General features: G+C 42.8%; 1 protein-coding gene across 2 annotated transcripts in view; it reads right to left on the reverse strand.

The window, feature by feature from the left end:
* Window positions 1-16460, reverse strand: part of arhgef18b (rho/rac guanine nucleotide exchange factor (GEF) 18b) — a 30457-nt gene extending 13997 nt beyond the window's left edge. For both annotated transcript variants that reach the window (XM_036521435.1, XM_036521434.1), the window contains exons 1-7: window positions 16388-16460; window positions 8339-8406; window positions 6544-6607; window positions 2862-3006; window positions 2230-2336; window positions 1733-1873; window positions 966-1216 (exon numbers count right to left, since the gene is read on the reverse strand). In XM_036521435.1, the coding sequence (XP_036377328.1) occupies window positions 966-1216; window positions 1733-1873; window positions 2230-2336; window positions 2862-3006; window positions 6544-6607; window positions 8339-8406; window positions 16388-16454 (843 nt within the window). In that variant the 5' untranslated portion in view covers window positions 16455-16460. The remainder of the gene's footprint in view (window positions 1-965; window positions 1217-1732; window positions 1874-2229; window positions 2337-2861; window positions 3007-6543; window positions 6608-8338; window positions 8407-16387) is intronic.
* Window positions 16461-26463: the final 10003 nt, after the last annotated feature.

A 26463-nucleotide genomic window follows, 5' to 3' on the forward strand; every position in this document is an offset into this window, starting at 1 on the left:
GTCTGAATCATCAGTTGAGCCAATGAGCATGCTTGGGAGAATTCAACGTTTATTTCTGAACACATAATATCCTTTACTATGGAATTAAGCAAAATATTTTCAGTTTATCCAAATTATTCAGTCCTCTAACAACTTGAAAACGTCTTTTAGCCAGTGTTTCTCCTGCCTTAGTAGGGTGAATGCAGCCTGGATTAACAAGAATAATGAATATGAATCAAACTGGGTATCTCTGTCAAAAAACAGTAAGATTACTTTTACTTTTTTTTTTTTTTTTACTATGTTCATGCAGAATCCTTAGTATGACGAGAGATTTCCCCCAGTGAAAACTAACTGAAGATAATCTAAAGAAGATTATCTGCAGCTGTGCGCCAATGAGGATGTTTCACCTGCAGTAATGACCAGGTCTGGCAGTGTAGAACACTTCAGAAATTAGCTGCAGGGACACAGGTATATCTGAGATATACCTGAGAAGTATATCTTTGACAAAGGAATTGAAGAGAATCATCACGAAAGCACCTACATCAAAAGGGCAGGTACTGGTGATGAAAATAAATACTGAATCCTGTCAACCCTCTCACTAAGACACAACATTTTTAGACATCAGCATCTGAACTGAATCATTTGCACTGGTCAGTCCTACAAAAAAAAAAAAAAAAAAAAACTGACCCTGATTAAATGTTCCTTTCTGGAAGGTTATACTGATCAGGTTCAGAGGCTACTGATGCCTCTGTGCACATGAGATGGATTTGGACATTAATTTACTTTCCGTAGAAACGGTCGTTCTGTTCAGCGGCAGCTACAGCTATTCTAAGTCTTTCAGCTAACTTCAGCAACCGACGCTTGTTCACTGCATATAAGAACATCTGGGTTATCTGGAGCATGGGCGGAACAGTAAGGGTGGGGCATCACATGGTGCAGGTGCAGGTGACCTTGCCCAGCAGAGCGGCGTGAAGGCGCCGGCGTACCTGTGCGGTGAGGACGTCCCCCAGCCTCTGGATGGCGTAGTTGCGCTCGCTGCCAGGCAGCAGGGACTCGCGCCGCCGCTCTTTGAGACGGGACAGGAAGTGGCGGTGGAGCTCCAGCAGGCTCTCCAGCCGGGGGAAGACGCGCTCCACCCGGCGCTCCTCCATCTGCAGCGCCTCGCGCATCTCGTGCGCGTACACCCGCAGCATGATCTTCAGCGTGCGCACGTGGTGCATCTCCGTCTGCATGAGCTCTGCCCGACACACACACACACACACACACACACACACCGGCATCAGCACCTTCATCATCATTAGCAGCTCCGGCTCTTTATTCTACTGCTAATGCTCAGTACAACATGTTCTCATATTAAACATGAGTGCCGCTGGAACCGGAAGGCTTAATGAGGTGAAAGACAACACTAAACACAGCACTAGGAAAGCAATCTTATCATGCTTACATTACACTACTGTCATTTACCAGATACTGTTACCCAGAGAAACGTATCCATGTATATATACATATAAAACATAATATATAAGTACATACAATCACACACACACACACACACACACACTTATCCATTTATACAGCTGGATATTTACTGAGGCAATTCTGGGTTAAGTACCTTGCCCAAGGGTACGGCAGCAGCGTCCCAGCAGGGAATCGAACCAGCAACCTTTCGGTTACGAGCCTTCCTCCTTACCACTATGGTACAGTGCCACTTAACACAGTTACAGCTGGCATATGCTCTCTAGTCTCCACTTACCATATATGACATCCTGCCTCTTTACCGCGTCTTTCTGATGCTTCTTCAGAAAGTGCTGGTCGACAGCCAGGCTCCAGGACTCCACCTCCAGGTCCTGCGCGTCGGAGTCCAGATCCGCCCGCACAGAAGTGTAATGGGTATCTGGAGGGGCGGCGGAGCAGGGGGGCTCAGTCAGCAGGGCCTGCTAATGGGCTACTCTACATTCACACCGCTCCCCCTGCGAGCACTGGCTCATCTCACAGCAACAACACAGCAGGCGGTGTCACTTCTCCCAGCCCATGTGCTACATTAGCGCCATTACCCTGTGGCCGCAGGAACCAGGCACGGTGTCGGCTGGGACGAGCTCAGCACTTACCGCCTGGCCAAAAAGCTCAAAAGGACCTGATTTTCCCCCAGAAAAACCCCCTGAGAAACGGGCTTAATGTAACCTTGCGCCCTCAGTACGGATATCAATCACGCAAATCTTGTGGGCTGGCGAAATGACCTGTCATACAGACCTTCGACTATGATGGACTCCGTGGTAGAGGGTGCCAGAGACACAGAGTCCTCTGACAGGGGCTTGAACTTGACTGCATCCGCTTCATCCATGTCCCCTGGGATCGATCTGGAAGAGGAAGATGCATCAGGCGGGTACCTAAAGCACCCACACCCAAGGCGTGCTCCCCACAGGGCAGCACGCAGAAAAGGAAACGAGCCGCTCACCGTGCCTGCTTCTCCACTGTGTGGAATGCATTCATTTAAACAGCAGCCATTAAATGCCACTTTTTGAACAGTGCCATTTTGAGAAAGCGAAGAAAAACAAACTTTGCTAATGCATTGGGATTTAAAACCTTTTCTGGCAATTTAGCAGAAAGTAAGCTTTCCCTGGAACTTTACAAATTAACCAAAATGTCTGAATGGCTTAATAGCTTTTGAAATGCAAGATTAAATGCACCCATGAGCACCCCCAAGGTACAAAGCATGCAACACACAGCTGAAGGTAAAAGCATGTAAACATCATACACTGAGATTGTACAAATACCATGCAGATTGCAGAATAAATGCAAGTTTGTATATATAATGAAGAGGAAAACTGAGAGCCGAAGGGACTGTAACGGGGAGTGCAGATCCCCCATGCAGAGGCACTGACCCGCAGCTGCTGCTGTGACTGACGGCGTTGGCGGCGGGCTGGCTGCTGCTGTGTCCTCGCGGGGTGATGGTCATGCCTGGTGCGCGCGGCGGGCCGGAGGGGCCATCGGCGGCCGGGAGGGCGGGGCAGCGCTGGTCCTTCAGGGCTGTGGAGAGCAGCAGGCCGTCAGAGCGGCGGCAGCGCCGCAGCCAGGAGCGGCGCAGGGAGCCCAGCACGCTGCAGGTGAGCAGGTCCCGGTGCAGCAGCACCCGCACCCCCAGCCTGCGGGACAGGCTCCACGCCGCCGCCCGCGAGCCGCCTGCTCGCCCCCCTCTCAAAGGCCTGCCCCCCGTCACGGCCAGCTCCATCCTCTCTCTGGAGAGATGCGAGCCGACGGCAGTGCGGCGACCGACTTCACCCGGGGCTGGGGGTGGGCAGGCTTTATAGCGGACCCTGCCTCCGCACCTTCTGGAAAGCACGCATGCACCCTCTTCCTCTCTACTGCTCTCTCTCTCTCTCTCTCTCTCTGCACCTCCCCTAGCTGGGCTGTGTCTGCAGTCTCCAGTGCAACAGATTAATATTAGTGAGACCACGGGTGGCTTAAACATCTTGTCAACCTGTCTGTGGAGTCATGCTGTTCTAACTCCACAGAGGCAGTGATTCCAGCTCTTTTTAAAAAGAATTATATTAAGACACCTTATATGCTTCAAAGGAAAGCACATTTATCTGATTGAACCATCCAAATTAGTTAACCCCTGGATTCTGGAGATTACAGAAACACATGGGGCCTCAGGATGGGTCAACACACAGACTGCTGCCTAACTGACAAAGCGCCAGCATTCTCTGCAATGTTAAATACCAGACAGATCACGACACATCCTTAAATTCCTAATCTGTTATAAAAGCAATTGTACCTGAAGTACAATCTGCATGCTGTCTTATCCATGAGAATCGACTGCAATATATTAAATGCGACTTGAATTCAAAAGGTTGCTGCCATTCATATATGTTCCCTTTTGATTAATGTGGCAAAACACTGCAATAAGCATTTAGCGCTTATGTTTTCTAGTCTGTATCCTTTAAATTTATTTTGCTTATTATTAGGGGACCGCTTTTTCCTTTATGAAGGGCTTAAACAAGTGGGACTGTTATACAACTATACCTATTTGGAATTTGTGGCAACAGGACATTCATTGTATACTTGCAGGGCTTCAATATACCTCATTTTTTCCACTCTAGGTGTGACACACCTGGATATCCTCTTGTTATCCAATTTCTGTTGTTTTTTTATCATGGACTCTGATGTGCTCTTCTCTGAGCTCATTTAAGAAAACTATGATCGATTATTTTTTGTGCTCTCCTGTGAACTCATTTAAGAGAACTATGACAGGTTATCTTCTGCGATGATGTTAATTTACATTATTTTTAACCAACTGGCCCTTTATAAATGAAAGTGCACTTTCAGGATTAACCCTCAGTAGGCATTTTCCCCATTAGCAACACTCTCCTAATGTATCCTGCTGGACTACTTATTAGTATTCAAACTTATTAGTAATAGTTAAATAACCATTTAAACACCCACTCCAATTTCTCACTAGATTTTAACCTGGAATGTTATAGTAAATTGTTTATTTGCTTAGTATGCACCTTTCCACATGGCAACACATTAAATGCATGCTATGCTGCATAGTTTCCTGAAGTACCTTGTTCCAAGAGCGCAGGAACAGTGTCCCATGCAGCAGCAGAATCCACTGTAAGCACCACATCAATTCATCACTGACACAATTCTGTTATCATTTTTGTTGTTGTTTTCATCCTTGGTATCAAACAATTTGCATTCAGTCTGCGACTACATTTTCCGGTGTTTCTCTTTGATGTTCTACTCTGGACCGAATCTCTCCGAAATTCACTTTAAACACTGTGAGGCAAATGAGGTGCACACAGGTACCCTATCCCCTGAGCTGTGCTGTGTGCAGGACAGGGACCACTACCAGGTATCCCTGGAAGCTTCCAGATCTCCGGCTCCCTGGAGGGGGGAATGGGCTCCTACCCTGCAAGCGCTCTTAAACCCATTAAGCAGCCTGCTGCTCACAGCAGAGGTGTCGGGGGCTTTAACAAGCCAATCACCACGGCTGGAGAAAATACCAGAATTTGATGCTGCTCACAGTGGTCTCACAGACAGTGCCACCGACATCTGATTCAGTCATCGCGCGTTTAAAATACATTTTCCAGGGAATTTAACTAAAATCACAGAAATGAAATGCATCATTATTGCAAGAGATAAAGTATTCTTAAACTCTTATTTGAAGGATGCCTCTCCTAGTGCCTGCATTATACCATTGTGGTACCCACATAATATTCCAAACTGCCATACAGTGGTAAACACACGGGATGTCACAAACAACATTTTTGTTCACTTGCCCTCAGTATTTCCTCTAAAAATGGCGCCGGAAATTTTTCAAAGGAAATGAGCAAGGGTGAGGGTGTCCCCATACGAAATAAGGAACTTTTAGGCTATGTCCCATTCTGAACCCCACAGCCTCATTGGCTAACTGCTCTGCCACCCTCCACACTAACTCATATCACAATACCCTAGGGAGCAAATCCAAGCAAGGGGAGGTTGCGTTGTTGAGTGAGCAAACAAAATTGGCGGTAATTTTGCGACACACACCCAAGCCAGAAGAATTCTGACTGCTCTTTGCAAACACCTGAATGGAAAGGAAGCCTGACTGTGGACATGATGAACTACATGGCCAAAGAATTATTAACAGCTCACCAGACACATCTACAGTAAAAATATATTGTAGATGATATTATTGAAAATCATCTACAGTGTTTGCACAATATAAAAAATGTTTAAAAAGCTAAATTGAAAATTTTGGATGACTTGGATGCGTCATTTTAGCATGAATGGCAGGGCACTTCCACCTAGTGCTTAGAAGTGTGAACTGCAACAGCCAGACTTAACAGATAGAAAATATTTACAAAGCTAAGATAGGTGGTGTTAGTTACAATCTGTGAATTTTAACCAGTTTATTTGAGCATTTATAAAGGTGATAATGCACTTGCATGCATGCAGTATCCCTACATCATGATAACGGGGTGGGAATACTGACTATTTATACAACGTTATACGTTGAGGAATACGCTGTTTTAAAACAAACTCCTCAGGAAAATTCAGTGATTATTACAGAATAAAAATAGTGCCTTAAAACACCCTCCACACCTTCTTGTTTACACTTATGATGGACTGGTGCATGCACTGCCTTCCTAATCCTTCCAGATGAGCCTGGACTCTCCCACAAGCAGAACAACAGCCTGTCCAGCTTTAATTTGCTGCCCAGGGACCCATAATATCCTCTGGTCCCCAGTGGAAACAAGTCGCCTGCTTATTTATCCAATCACAGAGCAGACACTGAGGAAAACAACGCTCCACCCGAGGAAGATAATTAATCTCCATCACAACCAAAACCTAGTGACGGCAGAGGCTGCCGCACAGATCAAAGACGGAGGCGTCGCGAGGCGCTTGCTTTGAAGTGGCGTGCACGTGATGCATGCAGCACTGGGCACGGAGTACCGATATGACAAAGAGAAATAAAAGGGAACGGCAGCGGAGTGCTTTGTGAAACAAAGCTCTTAAGCACTATCTGCATCAGATACAGCAGATCGCTTCAGAGTTAAGGCTACGGCTGACTCGACTCACCTTGGTTGTAAAGCTGAACTGTAGCCTGCACAACCCCAGTGCTTCTTGGCTGGGAGTCTTTCAGCTGTGGAGGGAAGGGGGGAAAAAAAAAAGCCAATATTCAATAAAAGAACTATTCTGAATGGCTTGTATATAACGCACGAAGCTGCAGGCACAGTTAATGATACATGATTACTTGCTATTGCTGGTCTTTGTGAAACCACCTGAAAATGTCTGGGTGTACCACTAAGAGCCTCCTGACACCAAGAGCAAGTATGCACAGGGGGGGCACAGGGGACAGGACGGTGGTCTTGGTGGTTTCACAATCTGAATGTGGTGGAGTGGCTTGTGGGAGATGCTTACAATATACTTATTAGCCATAGACATGCAACCCAATCAGACCCAGCACAGCTACAGAACTGTTTTCTGTGTGAGTGTGTGTGTGTGTGTGTGTGTGTGTGTGTGCGTGTGCGTGTGCTTGTATGTATTGGGGAGTGAAGGACAGCATAGATATGCTAATAAAAATATAAAAAATATGCTAGGCCAAAGGCAGTAGCTTTTTTGCAAGGTTTGTACTTCATATTATTCTGCTGATCCTCTGCTCATGTGGTACAGCTAAGGATACTCAGCCTCTCTTGGATGCATGTTACACTACATTAGGCTGCCATATGTGGTGAATGTGATGTACACTAATCACTACACTGTACCATGCACTTGATTGGGTAGCAGCATTTTCCCTGCCGCAGGCAAGAAATGAATTTGAGCTTGTCGCTATTTTAGATGAGCGGGAAAATGCCCTGAAGCAGTTCCACTGGGACTGCGCAACCCAGCCATTCATAGTGCAGGAAGGCAATAGGGTCATTTCAGTCATATCCACCTTGTGTTTCTGTTGAACATCAAGTTGTGGTGTTTCCCAAATTACAAACTGACCAAGAAACTGTCTTCTTGGTAGATTACCAAGATTGACCCTGGGTAATTCAATGATTAACTGCTTACAGAGATAAACATCCCTCTACGTAATGAAGCAAAGGAATATAATGATGTAATGCACTTGTGTCTCTACCAGCTAGTTTGTACCTTGTCTGGCCAACTATTGAAATTTGGTCATTAGGCACTTCTGTTACTGTGATTCCTTGTATGGCTTTTACTTGTGTTGTACTCTGCCTCAGTTGTAAGTTGCTTTGGATAAAAGTGCCTACCAAATGAATAAATGTAAATGTACTGCCGTCTACTTCGATTGCAATGTGAAGACAGGCAAGAATCCCTTCCTAGCACTGGGTCACTGAAGCCATGTCAGTGCTGGTTAACATCACCTCGATTCCCCACTGTACAGAGGTTGTTAAGGTTTCTCCTAAGCCCTTTTCACACTTGCCCTCTGACCAAAGTTGCTTTTGTGGTATTCACACATTACAGCCTTACTCACAGGATGTAGCTGCACTGATCTGCACCAGTAAGGGTGGTGGTCTCATTTCAGAGGTCTGGATTCCAATGTAGCAACGTAGTTCACACTCTACAGTAAGCTAGCACATCTTCAATAGCTATATCAACCGAGTTGGCCATTTTATCAATATACAGGGGGTTAACTGCTGGGTTTCAGCAGGGAATAAGAATGATTCTGATTATACATGAGAGTGTGAAAAACCTCACCGGTGTAATCATAGCTGGCAATAATTATGGCAAAGATGAAGGCTCTTTGTGAAATTGTGTGTGCATAAACAATGTCAAGGACAGTTGATAATGTATGCCATTCAAGCAGAGGCATTTCATATTCTTCCACAGGATTTTAAACCCAGACCTGCATGAGGCTTTGACATACCTTGTTCTTGCTGCTGCTACACTCGGCCAATAGGTTCTTGCAGTTCTTGTGGACATTCACAGCGCAGTCTAAGAGAGGGGGGCAAGAAAAGGCACAGTTTCACTTCCGCTTTCAACACATCTGCTCCTTTTCCTCCCTCTGTCATCTCCATGGGTGAGAGGTCTTCTGAAGACAAGGAGTGGTGCCTCCCACTCTTCAACAACACTGGCAGAGCAGCTACAGCTTTATGCCTGAGAAAGAAACACCAACATTCCCGAACAGTCCTAAGCAGTAACACTGAAATCCAATTCATTTGCACCACAGCTGCCTTTGTTCCAATGTTCAAAGCAGTGCTTTTTACAATTTCACCACAATCTGAGAGTTTCCTGTGATTTTCTATTACAAGTACATTTTGCCATTCCGGGAAAAAAAGAACATGTGAGCTTCCATTCCATACAGGACTAACTATGTACAGTCAGTTAAACACAGGCTAGGTACACAACAGATGGCTGCAAAAGCTACAATAAAAAGAATCTGAAACTACAAAAGGCTCTAATGAAGTCTGTGTTAGAGGCCATGCATACTAACCCTGACGATGGTTAAGGCCATTTTTGGCTTGACCCCAAAGTGACGACACTGTGAGGAATGCCTACATTATTCTGTCACAAATATAACAAGCGCCACAATCAAATGCATGTTGTAGAATTTTAAGGAATACAGGGCAGTGTATATGTCCACAGTCCTTTAAGTTCTTAATAATAGTAAAAAGAAACTCATTTTAAAAGACTTTCCAATTAATTTAGTTGCATTTTGTCCAATCCACTTGCATTACATTGACAGCATGTGAGCTTTTTTTTTTTTTTTTCTAAAGGTAAAGATCCAGAAAAGTTATCAAAGATCATTTCTACAAATGCTCCCTTTTAAAGGTTGCCAATTTATGAAAACTTGTCTGGTTATCACAAGGCACATATTTTTCCACCTGCTGCAAAGCATTGATTTTTTGTGACACAAAAACAAGGAAAGCAGAAGTATTTAAAGCAGTCATCCTACAAACCATTAAAGGAGACCACTGAACAACAAATAAATGGGCCTAATTAGATATTGATTCGGGGCACGGTGGAAAACAACAAGTATAAGTGTCTGCAAAATGAGAGCAAAGCCAGCCTGTCCATTGGCTGGACTGTCTGCGCCCCTAGAGCACACATGCTGATCGATGCCAGCGGCCAACCACTGAGCGCAGGGGCTGCGGACAGCGTGGACGCGCGTTCGCCTTGTTAACTGCACCAGTAGGCTGTGCGCAGGGCGCGACCTGCCATCTCCGTGTCGTTTATACTCACTTATAAGTGGGGCTCATCTTTAAGCTAGACTGTCTCTCAGACTCGATCCTACTTGCCTCATCGAGATCCTTCCGGTCGGATAGCTACAGCTCGGGATAGCGCAAAGGACCACTGCGCTCAAAATCTATTGTTTGATGTGGCATAACATGTATTCGATACTACATTCACGGCACAGAAAGATGCTTTCAAAACACAGCTACTACAGAGCCAAAATCCTTCCCTCTCAACAGCTGATGATGTACTTGGAATTACCACAGTTCTGTGGTACTGCTGTAAGTCACTAGGAGGGATTTACTGTCGCGTTAATATATTTATGATAGCACTAGTAATCACAGCAATCTGTGGTGAACTGGTGCATGTTCAAATGAGCTCTGTTGTGCTGTCAGTACCACTGCTTTTTGAACTTTTATACTGTTGTACTTACACTATATGTTGCTCCATATGACAGCATCTACTGAATGAAGAAATATCAGTGTAACATTTCAAAAGGTTGATAACAAGACCATAACAATGATATACAGTATGCCATAACAGGACACCTGTGTACTTAGTGACACTTAGTACATCTAAAACCTGTCTGGAGTCATTAAGTGATCCTAGACCGAAGACCTGAGAAACCATTCTGCCAATAATGTCCTGCTTCTACCCACTGATTTATAACAACAACTTAAAGCTGTCTAAGTTGCTGCTATAACATAGCTAGTTGAGAGGATGGTGCTCTGACTCTGGGCTAGCTGTTCTCTGAAAGTATCATTCAGAGTCATCAAGGCAATGCTGTAATACATATTACTACATCAAATTAAGGATTTGGACAGAAGCAATCATTATGGCTGCTCTAATTCATCAGATATGTATCGCACATATTATTCTTACATAATCGCAGCAATTCAGGATTTTTTTTTTTAAACTTACGGCATGCTTACAATGCCATGATGTTGGCATGCTGTCTATCACAGAAACCTTTCCCAATGAACCAATACACTGAAATATATTTCAGAAACACAGCACATTACGGTAGCTGAGTGAGTAAGAAACAAAGAGGTCCAGCTCAGGGGTAACTCTGATTTGGACTGGACTACAGATTTAATTCACTGAAAACCTTATAACTACCATTTGGTACTTTTCTGTACTTGTATATACAATACTACAATATATATATATACTATATTCTACACTTTATGCAAGGGTAAAACAAAAGCTTTGGGTCATATCACCTTATAATTTAGATAGGAAAACAATTTCAGGAGCTCCTTACAATTCCCCCCATCTTACTTTAACTCCACTGAAGAGGATATCCTTGAAACTGCGAGGGCACTGCTATCAGAAACACTATACTGGAGAAAAGCATGCCTGAAGAAGTAGCTTTTATGTTGGGTCTCTCCTCATACTTCAGTTGCTTAGCCAAAAAAGTTACATTTACCAGGCATGCATGATGACCATAGAGGAGCCTCATTCTTCCTGTTCAGGAATGACCTGTAGCATTTCCCAGTGGTATTTTCCATACCTCAGAGTACAAAGTGTGAATTTCCACACACACTGCCAAACTCACTCAGACAGAAGTGAAACAGCAAATCTCCCTTTGTTTCCCATCAATTTAGTCAGTCAAGCACATATACTAAACATCAATACTACAAAAAACAGCAGGAGAGTGCACCACAGAACAAAAATCTTAACGGACCAAAAAAGGCGTGTTTATCTAAATTTGGTCCAGTGAATGTGTTCTAAACAAACAGGACTCATACAAAACATCAAGGACAATGAATATCCAAAGTATTATTTCAATCAACATAAGAAACCAATCCTCTATTCAATAGACCTAAAACCCCACTAGTTTAAATGCACATTGACATTATGCACATTTAACTGCATTCCTCCCTACAAACCACACCAACTTCCACACACACTCGTGCGCACAGACACACACATGCGCGCGCACGCACGCGCGCACGCACACACGCATGCACACACGCGCGCGCGCACACACACACACAAATCAACATGCAACAGAAAAAAGGCACTAGCTAATAATCCAAGTAATGTTACCACATGACACAAAGGCTTGTGAGAAAGCACTGAAAACAGAACCTGTATCAGCCAGTTTGTTGACCTGCTGCTGATAGTGTTCAGCTGTAGGTATGCTGGCCAACTGTCCCTGTCACCAGCTGAAGGACACCAGAGGGTCCAAAGTCCATATGAATGCCAAGGGAGTAGCACCACACCTGCCTCCTCACTCATACACACATGCAAACAGGCACAGAGGCGGGTGACTGTAGAGGCAGTTGGGGCTCACACTGGGATTTTTTTTTATTTCCATGACCTGAGAAGCCTAGTGCCATTTGATTCAGACTATGCTTCAGAACATGTCTCTAAACGTGTCTCAAAACACAAGTCAGTATCATGGAATAGCAGGAGTCTTACACCTTCAGGTTGTGAAATATGAGCAGTGACTACCTGTAAGAGCAGATGTCATTTATCCTAGTCATGAGAGAGACTTACATCACTTCCTTAACAGGTCACAGCATCTCTCTAATATGAAATTGATCTTTTGAAGGAAATCTGCAGACTAGTTGCCACAGGCAACAGACAAGTGATTTGTAATCTCTGTTGTTGGAGGTCATCCTTCCCCAGACAGGAAGCTGCCCTCTGGAACAACTGCAATAGGGAGGGCAGAAGGAGCCAAGGTACGTCTGTGAGGGTCTACAGTTATAAGCACGCTTGCAGGCTGTGATCTGTTCCCAGAACAACATTACACTGCAGCTAATCAAAATGCATTACTCATATACTCATGTAGAAGAGAATGACAGGCTGCTTAATGATACAAGCTACTATTACTGTGCTTAAACTAACACCACAACAACATATATACAGAAACGTTCAAGCAGGATATCTGGTCTTTTTTTTCAGGGGTTTCCCTGCCCATTGAAACACTAGATGATTTTATAGCTGTGTTTTTCATACTGTCACTGACAAAAAATCCACTTAGATCCTGTAATTCTGTCAATACCTTCAAGTGCAGTAAATTATCTCTGTACAAAACTTTTTAATGTTATGCATGCCTCTGATCAGAGGGGCACTGTGTAGAACAGAGACAGAGCTCCTATGCACTGAACTAGAGCCAGATTTCTCTATGTAATCCTTAACTTAACCATAATCTAGCGAGCAACAAGGTTGATCTGAGGGCAGTGTTTAGGGGCTTGCTGTAAATTCACAGTGTAATTTAAAAGAAGAAAGCCTACGCTGTTGTGGAAAATACTGCATGTTGAAACTCACTGATATGCCTTTAATTACCTACAGTATAAGCTAGTTACCATACGTTGTAAGACTTCAGTAAATGACTACCTTGCAAGCTTGATAACTGTAAAGTAAATTGAAAGCCTGGATGCACAAACATCAGAATTTTAAAGAAAGGAATAACAATGACCTTAGCAAAACATGACCCCCCAGAACAAACACACAAACTGAAAACTTTCTGTCTTCATTTAGCATGATACTTACTTTAATGCAAAAAACCTCTACAAATACATTCAGCACTGTTCAGATTATTTTACTTGCTTGTCAGCTTTCCTTACTTGACCACTTTAAAATAAAATTAAAAGTTGTTGGAGGCTTTGTTTTAATTGAAAGGTGCACTTCTAAAATACCCTATTCTTAGGCAACATTAGCGTCATTCTAAAACACAGCTGAACTGAAACTTATGTAAATGCAGCTGAAGTGACTGAAAATGCACAATACCACAAAAGCAGACAAACAGATACTGCATAAGATACCAGCAGCGAAGACACTTGCCTGTTCTGCATATACTGACAGTGAGCCAACGTTTTTGACAAAACAACAAGACACCGCAAGCGTGTAACGTAATCTCAAACGAGACCAGATATGAATCTCTCTTTACAGCAAACTCTGTAGCCCCAGGCAAACTCACCTGTTCACAACATTCCTCTCCTTAACCCCTAGCTCACCGCTCGGTGACCCAATTCCGGTGGCAACCACAACCCTTAAGGTTAGAAAAATAAAAAAATAAAACACACAGGCCTGGGTGTAACACCAACAAGCAATCTATTCAACAGCAGCCGTCCAAGGGAGGGGCAAAGCAGGCAAGGGCCCCCGGGCCTACTTGTCTAAACCACACAGCAGAGGTGGATGCAGCCATGCATGGGGGAGCTGTGTCCTCACAGAGAGAGAGACTCAAAGCCACTGAGGTGAACTGTAATGCACCACCGGCTCTGCCAAGTACAATTAACAGCATGTGACCACTGGAGGTCCAGGGTGCTGTGAATAGCTGGGAAATGTGGCCACTTTAATGTTGAGTCCTGCTGGAATTTACCCCCCCCCCCCCCCTCCCCTCACTCACACACATAAAAATGAAATTTATATTTCACATTTCATCCTTTCATCTCAAAATACATCCTTTCCATACTTATTACAAAATACACAGAGGGTTGATTCTGTATGTTCAGCAACAAAACAAAACAAATCCATTGCGCTCCTTTAAAAGGTCACAAAAATGAATGTGAAATTTAAGACATCAGGATACACTATGCTGTACTTAAATCACCACTCTGGTGGTGAACACCATAATGAGATAAGCCTGGAGCTTGGGTATTTTTGTGGCATTGCCAGCTAGGGCACACAGAATGCTCTAATTAGCCACACTTTCTACTCTGATAATGAACTACAATCTCTATACTGTTTCAGACATTTTGGAAGAGTGTTCGAGCTAACTAGTAATCATACTTCAGCAAATGCCCTGCACCAAAAACCTGCACAGCTAACAAGCTAATATCCTCAGCTAGAAAATTTACAAATCAGCCCATTAGAATTCCTAAGAACAACTGTGAAAACAGCTACTGATCCTGTATCACTATCAGGCAAGGCAACGACTGTTCACAATATGCAAAGAAACAACTGGTAAATCTGCAGAAGATTTTCCAGCATTTAGCTGTTCTCTAACTGTTATACCTTAATAATGACAACTAACATTAGCTGGTCAAAAATACAGCTGGCGAGATAAATACACAGACAGTGTAAGTGGCTATCTTGGTCATTTCCTATAAAATGGGAAAGACGTCACTACAGCATCAGACTCTCAAACTTTCTTAAAGGTCTGGAAATTCATTTGTACTGTGCTAACGTGGGAAAACCTGTTTTATATTGTTTATATTGTAACACTGGTTACTGTGTAGTAGTAATACTTTGCCATTTTTAGGGCTGCCTCGTGCAACCCTGTATTTTTTTATCTATACAAATTGCATTCATGAGCTTAGCGTCATATATTTATACATATATTTTACATTTTAAAATTATTATAAACACTTAAAATGTCAACCTTTGCCTCATAAAAAACTGGTATGCTATTCAAAAGATAAGATACCATGAATTTCATAGTAGTTTGAGATATTTCCTATAGTACAATTCAGTGGGGCTGGTAGGGGGAGGGGGAGATGGGAGGCCAAGCTATTAAACAATAACATTTTCAGTGCTCCGCAAAGTTACTCTTATTGGATCCCGGAGTACACACTGTCCTAATGCACAACAGACAGCTTCACACATATCGACTTGATACGTATGGCAAGGTCTCCCTGTTGGTGTTAAAGGTCCTTTACTTGTAAAGACTTAATTTCCACGTTACAAAAATTCGAAATTGTGCTTGCGTTCGAACGTACAAGCCATTTTCACGGCAATTTGAGAGGGCCATGTCTAAGTAAGACCCATCCCATACACATTCACCCAACAAACTAGCTAGCTAGTTTTTCTCCAAGTCTGAAAGTTAGCGAATTTCGGCGTTCATTGATAGACAGAAAGCTAGCCAACCAGCTAACTACCTGAAAGCGTATATATCGTGTTCGCGAAATGTGCAGTTGTGGGACTGTGTAACCGGTTATTATCAGTCTCGGTACTGAAATCTAGCTGCAGGCTATCTTGTCGAACACTGAGGTGTACATCTGTGAAGCTACATAACATAAATTCCGTCATCTGAGCAAAAGCAACAGAAAATAATCTAGGAACCATAGCTGGCTAACGGGTTGATTAGGGCAGTGATTATCAAACGCCTGCGAAAAGAGCTAGCGAGCAAGCAGTAAGAAATCTAGCGGATGGTATCAGTAACAGAATATCTAAGTTAAGCAAAACAGACGGCACCTGCGACAGTACTGCAAACTGCTAACGTCAGTTACCTAGCTTCTTAACTAGACTAGCTACTTTTTTCTTCTTGCAGCTAGTTATCATACAAATGTGGAAAAGCTGAAACATCCTGAGATTTAGCTAGGTAGCAGCTTTAATCAAACAGTATCCCGCGTCAACATATAATTTGAACTGTTACAGCTCCATCGCTAACTAGCTAAAGCTAACATTAATATATCGGATACATTTCACATCACCTGCTAGCAAGCAGTTTCTAAGACTGCAGTGATTTGTAATTACCATGACAGGGAAGGCCTACCTGTCAACAAGAAGCCTAGCTAGCTAGCTAGCTAACAAACGTTGGGTTGTTAAACGCTGTGATGGTGAAGGATTTTGCTTAGCTAGCAAGCAAGCAAGCAAACTCCGGGAAAAGACAACTGCACGGCCACCTGATCCGAATGTAAGTTACCTATGCTTCCCGTTGCAGGTAGCAAGCTAGCAAGCTATACTTCTGTATCATCTTCTTGTTAACCGAAACTCCGTCCTATAAACTGGTATGCCCTGCATTATGGATGCACTCAATCGACAGAACAACACTAATTTTCCCACTCACCCTGGTAATCAGTCCAGTCTATTCCCTGTTCTCTCAAGGCATTGTGGGAACAATCACAGGCACACATTCTACACAACGCATTCCACAGTCTGAATCCCTCAGGGCTGGGTCCTCATTTAAAGGGGTACTCACTGCTTTTTACACGAAAGAGAACCGTACAGTGGATGGCATTTCGTATGTATGCATTTAGCTATATGGTGAGGCATATATGCGACGCTATAAAGAATATATAGATGTCAGTAAATTTGAGGGAAATGTTCTTTGTACAGAATCTACAGTCGAGGTTAGCTAAACTATGCTAACACAGGTCCACAGCCTCGGTTTGGGGTATAGTGTCATCAGCACACTGTCGGGTCTTGAAAATTTAGTCTGAATAACCACAAACGGGTTGTGAGTACGCATTTCTTCAGCCAAAATATGCTGCTGAAGTTCGTAAGCTTTTGTGTTAAGTATAAACATTACTTTCCCTTTTTTTTTACTTTATATTTACATGTACTACCCTGTAAGCAGTGGTGACGGTGCCATCTGCTTACACATATTTCCAGTTGCTTTATGGCACATACTCCTAACAACCAGCAGCAGCCAGTGCTGTAAGATATAAAGCTAATAAAAGACATTTGGGGCCTAGTTCTGATATTTCCCAATGAAATAAGGCACGCTTCCTCTGTAATTTATAAACCCCATCAAGTTTGTATTCAAGGAATTCCCACAGGAGCCAGGGCGGGAGCCCTTAAAGTCTAAGTACTGGAAATGATAACAAAAAATCCTCAAGTAAAACTTCCTCTCGCTAATAAAACACAAGTGTCTAATCTCACAGCTCTCTCTGCCAGATGGTAAACGTTGTGACACCTTTCCACACATTGAGGAAGACACAGTGCTGACATCCCACACCCTATCAGCTACTAAGTGTACGCCTGAAGAAACATGTGATAAGAGTGTGAAAGAGGAGCTAATACTACCCACTTCAGTGACTCACAGTATGGTATCACAGGACATTCACAAATGCCTGTACTAGCAGCTCATCGCAAAACAAACTGATACTGTAAATTGAAGGTGTGATTAAACAGCTGTGAGGGGCTAATTCAGACAGTGCTGATTCTGAAACAGATGAAAAACTACTGTCTGTACTGCACATGATAGATGGCTGGCTGATAAATGGTCATGACTGTATATTCGAAGAGACATTTTCAGCATCACATTATTGTTGGCTCCTGGTTACTGTAGAACTTCAATTACAGCCAAGACACTCAAAATACATCCTAACTCTGACCCACCTGATATTATAAAGTCTATAAAGTCTGTTGCTGAACCTTTGATAAACAGTATAATTATTTAATTCAAAGGATTAGTAAAATAAAAAATTATCAATTTCCTTTCTTATTACTTCTTTCAGCTGCAACTTTTTAACACTTGCTTTTTTGGTACATCTTTCAGTTCACTTTCTGTTTGAACTGAGCAGATTCAATGCTTTTTATTTCCAATTCTATTCTAAATGCTTCTTTGATACTCTTGTTCAGGTTCTGTCTCTGTATAAATTTAGACTGTAAATAAAAGTCTACCCGATCTTCTGTGTCCATTGTATGAGGTAAAGTCAATACGTCTTCTGGTCCATACAGGGTCATACATTTAATGCAGCTAGACTAGGTATATATTACAGCTCAGAGTGGCATGCTAGAGAATGGTTTTAATAAACTATTAAAAAGCTAAATTTTCGGTTTTGAGCAGGCAAACATACAACTTGCAGTGTTTCCCAATCTAAGCAGTCCTACACACTACCCTTGCTGTCTCTGCTTCCCTGTCAACAATTCAAGTTCTGTAAGGGCTGGTTAATGTTAAATCATATTCGATTGCAACAGTGGTGAATGTGTTGAGCCTTGTGAAATACATCAGCTCGACTTGTTTAATAAGCAACTGAATCTAAACAGCCATAAATAATATTCCCAAACAGCCCTGTCATGATCTTGGATTTATGTGTATGTCTGGGTGATCCTGGGTTTTGTCTCCTGGGTTGGCTCTGTATAAACAAATAAAAGCCATTTATGGATGGGGAGTTAAATGTAGGAACTACAATATTCAAATTCAAACTCTGTAAGTAAAAGTCACCAGGGTTACAAATATTTTTCACATGTAAAATTCAAGTTCGGTTATATGTATTATTATCTCCAATTTAGCCTTCCCACCTGTAACCAGAAAAACATTTTGTGCAGTTGAATGCCCCCCATCAAAGCACATGGTGTAGGGAAGGATGCAACAGGAAACACAAATATCCTTGTTTTCGTGGAAAAAAACTGTAATGCAAGTTTCTGACGACAAGGGGGAGTACTTTGTAATAACTGAAACAAGATATTTCCCCAGATTCCCAACTTCTCATATATATTATTAATCATTTCGTTTCTATTTGTTTGTGCTGACAGTCCAGATCTAAAGTGCTCTCTTGCTAAATTATGCTTAAGTCATAAAAGCAAAAGAGGACATTTTCTTTAGAAAATTCTGTGAAGACATATATTCTAGAAAGACAGGGGAAAACATTTCTCAGTGAAAATACAATCACACAACCTCACTGTCAAGAAGAAATTAATCCCAAGAATTCAAAGAAAAGTACCTATGTCCCCATTCCTGTACATAACGATAAATAATGAGAAATGGGCACAGTATCATACAAGCATGCAATAACTATTTAGCCACTTACAAAAGTAAGAGTAATGACAAAAGTAATGACAAAAAACAAACAAACAAAAAGGAAGAAAAATCAGGAAGAGAAATAACGGCTTTCCCTTTGACTGTTCACAGTCACATTTTGTTGAACTATCCCAGTATCCCCTATGGGCAGACCATGTGATTTGCAGAAAATGGTCTGTGACTGCAGGAATGTGTCTACAAAACAAGTCAGTAAACCTTTTTGAATAAATTTAAATTTTAAATTAAATGAAAACTGTTTTTTGACCAAAATAAAAAACCTAAATACACAATATATTCAATTCAATTCAATTTTATTTGTATAGCGCTTTTCACAACACAAGTTGTCGCAAAGCAGCTTTACATTGTTCCCAGGCCTGAGACCCGCTGAGAGCAAGCCTAAGGCAAGCCTATGGCAAGGAAAAACTCCCTAATTAGCAGGAAGAAACCTTGAGCAGAACCCGGCTCAGAAGGGGAGCCCATCTGCTTCTGGCCAGCACTGGGCAGATAGAATTTATAAAAGTGAAACTTTAAATTTCCCTGTCTATTAATATTATTTAATATTCAATCTTACCTCAATGTGCTTTCACTTTGAGTAAAAACTGCATTATAACAAGTTTTACATTTTCCATTTTTAAACAACAATAAAAGCGACACATGCTTAAGTCTTTTACTTAAAATAAAAGGCAATACACATTGCAGATAAACTGAATGCAGCCGTCAGTCTATCCACAGTTAGCAAAGGAGTAACACAGGAAAACATTCCACTGAAATGAAAATGTCTGACCTTTCTTTATGAACTCTTGGGATGTCGAACAGAACAAATGATCAAAGCAGCAAATCTCTTAAATCCCTGCAGCATGTTATGTGAGAGTTTTTTGGTGTGTGTTTGGGAATAAACTCCACAACTCAAATCAAATCTTTAAAAAGGCCTATTCCTCTCTGAGCAGCCATGCAGTCATGTGAGCACCATGTAGGTACATGTGAGAGCATGCTACAGGCAGGGAGATGAGAATGGTCGGAGTCGATAATTAGTGACTCAGCTTAATTCATTTGGCTATTTTATTGGGCATCCATTTTATTTTGACAAGACCCTCCTTAACTGCTAGGAACCATAATGGAAAATATTATACATGACTGATTCTTCACTGCCCTCACCACTTCCTCCAAAATAACATGAGTCAAACAACCATCTAGTGCATTGTAAATCCACCCAAAGATTGCAAATGAAGTATTGGAAGGAGGTATGTGTAACAGCGTGCCATGAGATCAAACAAAGTTGCTGTTGTTTACTGAACAATGCTGATGCACAATAAGCCCCAACCTCTTGTTTTTTCACCCCTGAAAAATCAATGCGGTAAACCAAGGAGGGTTTTACCCCAGAATATAGCACATTTCATCAGTTCATGTTTCACAGGCATGGAGAAAGAGCCACCAAGAAGAGCAGTGGTGTGGGCAAATGTTCCCTTTAGCCCTGATGGTGCACCAGTACATGCGCATCTGCTGTTCTGTGACCTCTCTGTGCTGCCTATGCAGCCTTCTGCATACTTAAGGGTCATTTTAAACAGAAAAGCCACTGAAACTAATGTAAGATTCACTGGGAAGTAACTTGCCAGTCCGTAGCAAGTGAGTCAGAAAATACAAGAAGTACCAGATGACCCGCACTGAGCACAGTGCTAACCATAACAGAAATTAGGAGTTTTGTTTATAAGCCCTAATTAATCACTGCAGACAATAAGCCATCAAAACAACATCAAACTTGGTGAATACACTGACCCCATGACTGTGAAAGTGTGGTTAGTGGAGACAAAATGCTCGAATCGTTTCCCCGTTCAGTGCGTGCTTAAGACAGATAAGGTGGTGAGGGTTAAGATGTAAGAGCGGTTAGTGGTCGTGGACAGGGGCATCAGCTCATGCAGACTCCAGTAAGGGTCAGAGGATGGTTGTGTGAGCTTTGTCGTCAGGCGCGTGAGACAAGCGTGCAGCTGTGGTACTCACTCAGACACTGCAGCCCATGCTTTCTCTGCAGGGTCTTGCTGCACAGCGAACAAGTGGCACAGCTGGAGAAGGTGCCTGGGACCAGCTGGTGGCCAGTGCTACTGGTGCTGCTTCTACGCAGCTTCTCTTTCTCCCTGGGTTCTCTCTCCTTCCCCCTTTCTTTCGGCGGCTCTCTGTCTTTATTCTTACCCTGCACAAGAGGAAGAAACAGTCTGTTATTTTTACATCGCTTGTCCACTCACTTCAAACACTAAGACGCAATGTTGAGTTTTTTGACAGGAGAGAACAGACAGTTATATAACACATGTAATGAGAAATATAACAAGACTTGCATGTACATAATAAGATTAGTAGGTTAGGTTTCAATGGACATAATCTTATTTCACACTAACAAGGGGAAATTGGGGTGTAAAAGAACAAAACAACATCCACATCAGTGAGTCACAGAAATGTACTTCAAAACAGAATATTTGACCCCTGCTGGTAGAGCACTGCTCATTTTGACGTTCCCTAAAATAACTTTTAAAAACTATTGGGATGAAAATGAGTTTTGCAAGGGCATGCAGCTACAACAGATATCCTGGTTTAAAGGAATGAAGTTCTAAATACTGGGATGGGGAACAGTGACTAGTCATATTAATTACACCAGGGCTTCACACACTTGATGCCCATGTGCATGCTAAGCATATGCATTTAAGTGCTAATATGATTTTGTCCTGGACCTGGTTATCCATATGCCAATGGGGCTCACTTTGCTTGTTTGATGTCTTAATTTTCCAGAGGCAGTTGTTTAGTTTCAATAAACAGGTGCACATACAGAAATACAGATGCAATCTCTGTGTGCTGTAATTTCACTCCAGGGCATTTTCCTTGTCCCTGCAAATTGGTCTTGAGCTACACCAGTGCTGCTGATGTTTGTGCAGGTCTTGCCAAGATTTATGCTTTTGATCCCTCATCAATGAATATTATCTAATTATATTTTTTCAGGGACTTCCTAATAGATTAGCAAGTCTTTGGAAAATATATGATATTTATTCTTCATGGTGAATTCATTTATACCTGACATTTACATTCAATACATGGCTTTAGAGGGATCATTATAAACAGATAATTCAAACTAGGGGTCAACACCTGGATCATTGTAATTTATGTTTAATTGAAAACCAGCCCGTGGGTGGATTCAGGGTCAGATTTGGGAAGCAGTCTGTGAATGGTGAAAATGCATGCAGGTTTTGGGGCTTCACCTTGTCTTTGTTGAAAGAGCCAGTCATCCTGTTCTTCAGGGAGCTCAGGGTGCGTTTCACCTTTGTGCCCCGCTCCACTTTCTCTGTGTGGTCATCTTCATCGTCATTTCTGTCAGAACAGTGTGATCAGCGCTTATACAGGCATTATACAAACACACAGATACACAAGACAACAAATCCATATATTATATAAGATACATATGTATATTAATACACACACAATCAATTAATCAGATCTTGCCAGCCTTGTTTTAAGTAAAGATTCTCCTTAAAATGTCTGATTGGTTAGGCCAATATATCAATGTACCATATAAAAATATCTGAAATCTAGCAGTTAACTGGCCTGACCTGTAAGGTATTGTTATGAGGGCCCACAGTGATGGGGTCACTTACTCGTTGGAGAGGAACTCATACCAGGTGACATTCTCTGGTGACGCTTTTTCCTCCCTGTGTCCCGTTTTCTGTTTGGCTCTATGGAAGAGACGATGTCAGCTGTAGAGTGGCACAAACACCTCACCGTTTTTGTGGCAGTTCCTAACTAAAATACAGAATACAACAGCACAGTTTAAACTGACTGCTTCTGCAAGCTCTCCTTAGTCTTTGGAGGGTGTCTGATGCTTTGATCCAGTGGGAGTTGATGGTTAGTGTCCACTCATGGCTAAGAACACAACAGCACAGTTCAAACTAACTGCTTCTGCAAACTCTCCTTATTCTTTGGAGGGTGCCTGATGCTTTGATCCAGTGGGAGTTGACTTTTAGTGTTCGCCCATGGATAAGAATGGAATGGAGAGCTGAGACTGTGGTGCCCATGCTCCCCAACCATCTTTGGCAAGGCCCGTGTTGTGTGGACAGACACCAAGCCCAGCTTTGCCAAGCATTCCTCCGTTATTTCTGTACGCCACCGCATCACAAGCATTAAGCATGCAGCCTGGAGCATTAGGTGAATGTTCTCCATGCTAATATCCAGACCAGCTCTGTTAGCCAGGAGGGGAGGAGGGAGGCATTTGGGAAAGCAGGCATGGGGGGGAGGGTGGTTCACTTGTTTACTTACCCGTGGTACTGCTTTAGCTCTTGTAGCACTTTCTGTACCATCAGCCTAAGACAAACAATACACTGAGACTGAGCACTGGGTTGGGGTGGGCAGCGCCGCCACGCTGGCAGACAACAAGGGCAGTGATTTAGTGTGCCATCCCCAGCCTGCTGCCCCACACACAGAGACAGTTCTGAGTGCTGCCCAACCACACACTCCCCACACTCTCCAAGGGACCCATTTAGTATTTGGGAGAAGGGACTGAGAGGGGTTTGGGTCCAAGTCTTGGGTGTCAGTGGAAAAATCTGGGCAAGCCTTGAAGGACTGGGAGCTGGCTGCTTACTTAAGGTGAAGAAAGCCTTTCATAAATGTCTCTGGAAGATTACTGCTGATGCGTCTCAACAAAGTATATGGGAATGCGCTTCAAAAAAATGCTTACTTATCTTTTTATGGATTTGTATGCTTATACTGAACTTAATGACCAGCATGTCATTCTGTCATTCTTTTTGTAATTACAAGCTGGCTTACATTGCTCTTTCGTACCATACCTTATGCATCTTGATGAAATAAACGGAGAAAGTAACAAAAATCTGTCTCTTTCTAAAATACTGAAGAATCATTATCATCAATGAACATCAATTGTCCACAAAAGTCCACTACAATCCAACCAAAAACCAAAATGAATCTCAGCTGGGTGGTGAACCTTGTTATTGATCTGACAAATAACCATGTGAGGATATGTTTGGGTCAACAATTTCACACGCATTTGCCTGAAACCGAGGAAAGTGAGAGAAAGAGGCTGTTGAGCAGAACTCTGTAAACTTACATGTGACACTGTCCCTCTGCAGTCTGCAGGTTCTCCAGGTGTGGCCCCTCTACAACACAAAGAGTAATACAGACCCCCGCCGCAGTCAGATAAACAGCGGTATCATAATGTGGACCCTCTATGTCTCACTAGAGGGAACCAGTGAGACTGTGGGGCTGTGAGTATAGTTCAAATCCAACGCAAATATCAGTAAAACTGAGGGGAAAATGGGGTAGTGTTTCAGACAATCCTCCTGAAAGCCTGCCGACCAGCTAATGAAGCCATTAGCTTGGTGAGTGTCTTGGCGCCTGTCTGGGCCCTGGCGTGTGAGGAAACGTTTTGAATGGCGTGTTGTTTTAAGGTCCACCATGGGGGCTGAGGGGCCAAAGGCAGCACGCTCCATGAGCACTGACCTCCTGCTGCTCTGGCAGCCTGCTCAGAAGTTTCCAGCACCCGGGACAAGCGGGCAGCTCGGGACTCCTCTGACGCCAAGATGTCAGACCTCGAGTACAAGCTCTTCCCGGAACCATCCAACTCCTACAAAGAGCGAAGCAGAAGGGACAATCGCAGAGGAACTGCATAAAATGTTAAACATAAGATCAGATCTTTACAGCAGAACACATCTGACTTGGCACCGAACACATCCCCTGGCACGTTTTGGGTCTTTGAAAGTGCCCCTACTCTGCTGTCCAGTGCTTTTGCACCTCAGGCATTCCTGTCCCACCACCTCAACACTTCATTCAGCAGCTTCAACTCAAAACACAGTCACAATCCAGTAAACAGGCAGGCATGTCTATGATACAGAGACTATGTTCGCATTTTCTTGGCAACATCAGCGCTGCTTGGTCCACACTATTGCGTTATTGTTTATTCCCTCCACTGTAACATTCAACGTTTCTGCACATGTTCATTGGAGTGTCATTTGCTGATGTTGTTTGATACTGCTACTGCTACTACTAATATTACTGCTACTTAAGATAATCATAACATCAAAATAATAGTACATTTAGGTCATATTCATCACACGGTTTCACACGCAGCAGAATGTTGCTATGGCAGGCTTTTGCTGTGTAAAGCTTTTTGAAATAGGTGTGATATTGCAAAAACAATGTTTAAGGACAGCGGCAGGGCTTGAAGCAAAGTATGATAACATGACGAGTTTCCTGTCAATTGCTCAATGGTGTTAGCGTGACAAAAACACCAAAGGCTGCATTACCAACTCTGCTTCCTTTGGTTTACAGCTGGTGGAGTCTGTCTCCACCGGCCCAGTGGGCCCATCCCCTGAGTCACCAATGCATTCCGGATACACAAAGGACTGGTGTGAGGATTGCAATGGGCTGTCTTCTTCCCTCTCCCCGTCACTGTCCATGGCTGAGGTGTCCAAGCTGAGCCTAATAAGGACAAGCATTCATCCATAAGTAACACTGAATCACATCTCTAGTGCTGGCCACAGGAGGATTCTGGGTAAGGGTTATGTCAAGTTTGCTGGCTGTCAACACTGGAAGTTAGACAATAAAGCAAAAACCTTTCTGGAGAGAGTCTCCAACCTCTCTTTTGGTTTTTACCCTGCTACATTAGATAGTCAGTTTTACTTACTTGAAGATAGATTGCATAAACCTCCACAGCCTGTATACATTTCTGTTGGGCTTCTTTGTTTGGGAATTTTAGAAATGAAATTTCCACGTTTCCAAGTTTCATTCTGACCATTTCAACAGCCCACACCATGTCTTGGCTTGAGCTGACAAAAAGCAGCACATCACAGCAATGTAGACTTTCATTTCGCTTCAGAAAAATGGGGAAGTCTACTCTCTGAAATGCGCTCTGTCGTGACTGGTCTAATAATAGCACAGGGCCTCTTTTGCATTTAGTGCACCCTTCAAAACAACACATCCACAGTGATATTCATACCCTCCCATGTACCTTGAAATAAAACTAAGGCTTCAGAATGCTGAATTATGCAATACATTCATTGAGGGTGTGAACAATGTTCTCACTTAAACACAACCCACATCCATTTGCGACAAAGTACAGATCAGCATGACGTGTCTGTAAATGCCCAAGAGGATTAAATAGTGAATAACACACCCTGCACTTCCTGCACGGTAGACAGCACTATTGCACCTTCATGGTCTGGATGTTGCAGCAACATCACACAACTGTGTTCCAAAACGAAAAAGCAATGTGGATGTGAAGATAACCCCCAGAAACTGTAGGCAAACTAAATGAAGATACAAACAAACAGACGGAACACCTGTGATGCAGCCATTCTTCTGCATTAAAACACAGCAGTTGCAAAGACATCACAACTATAGCTGTCTGTCTC

Source organism: Megalops cyprinoides, chromosome 2, assembly GCF_013368585.1.
Source record: "Megalops cyprinoides isolate fMegCyp1 chromosome 2, fMegCyp1.pri, whole genome shotgun sequence".
NCBI lineage: Eukaryota > Metazoa > Chordata > Actinopteri > Elopiformes > Megalopidae > Megalops > Megalops cyprinoides.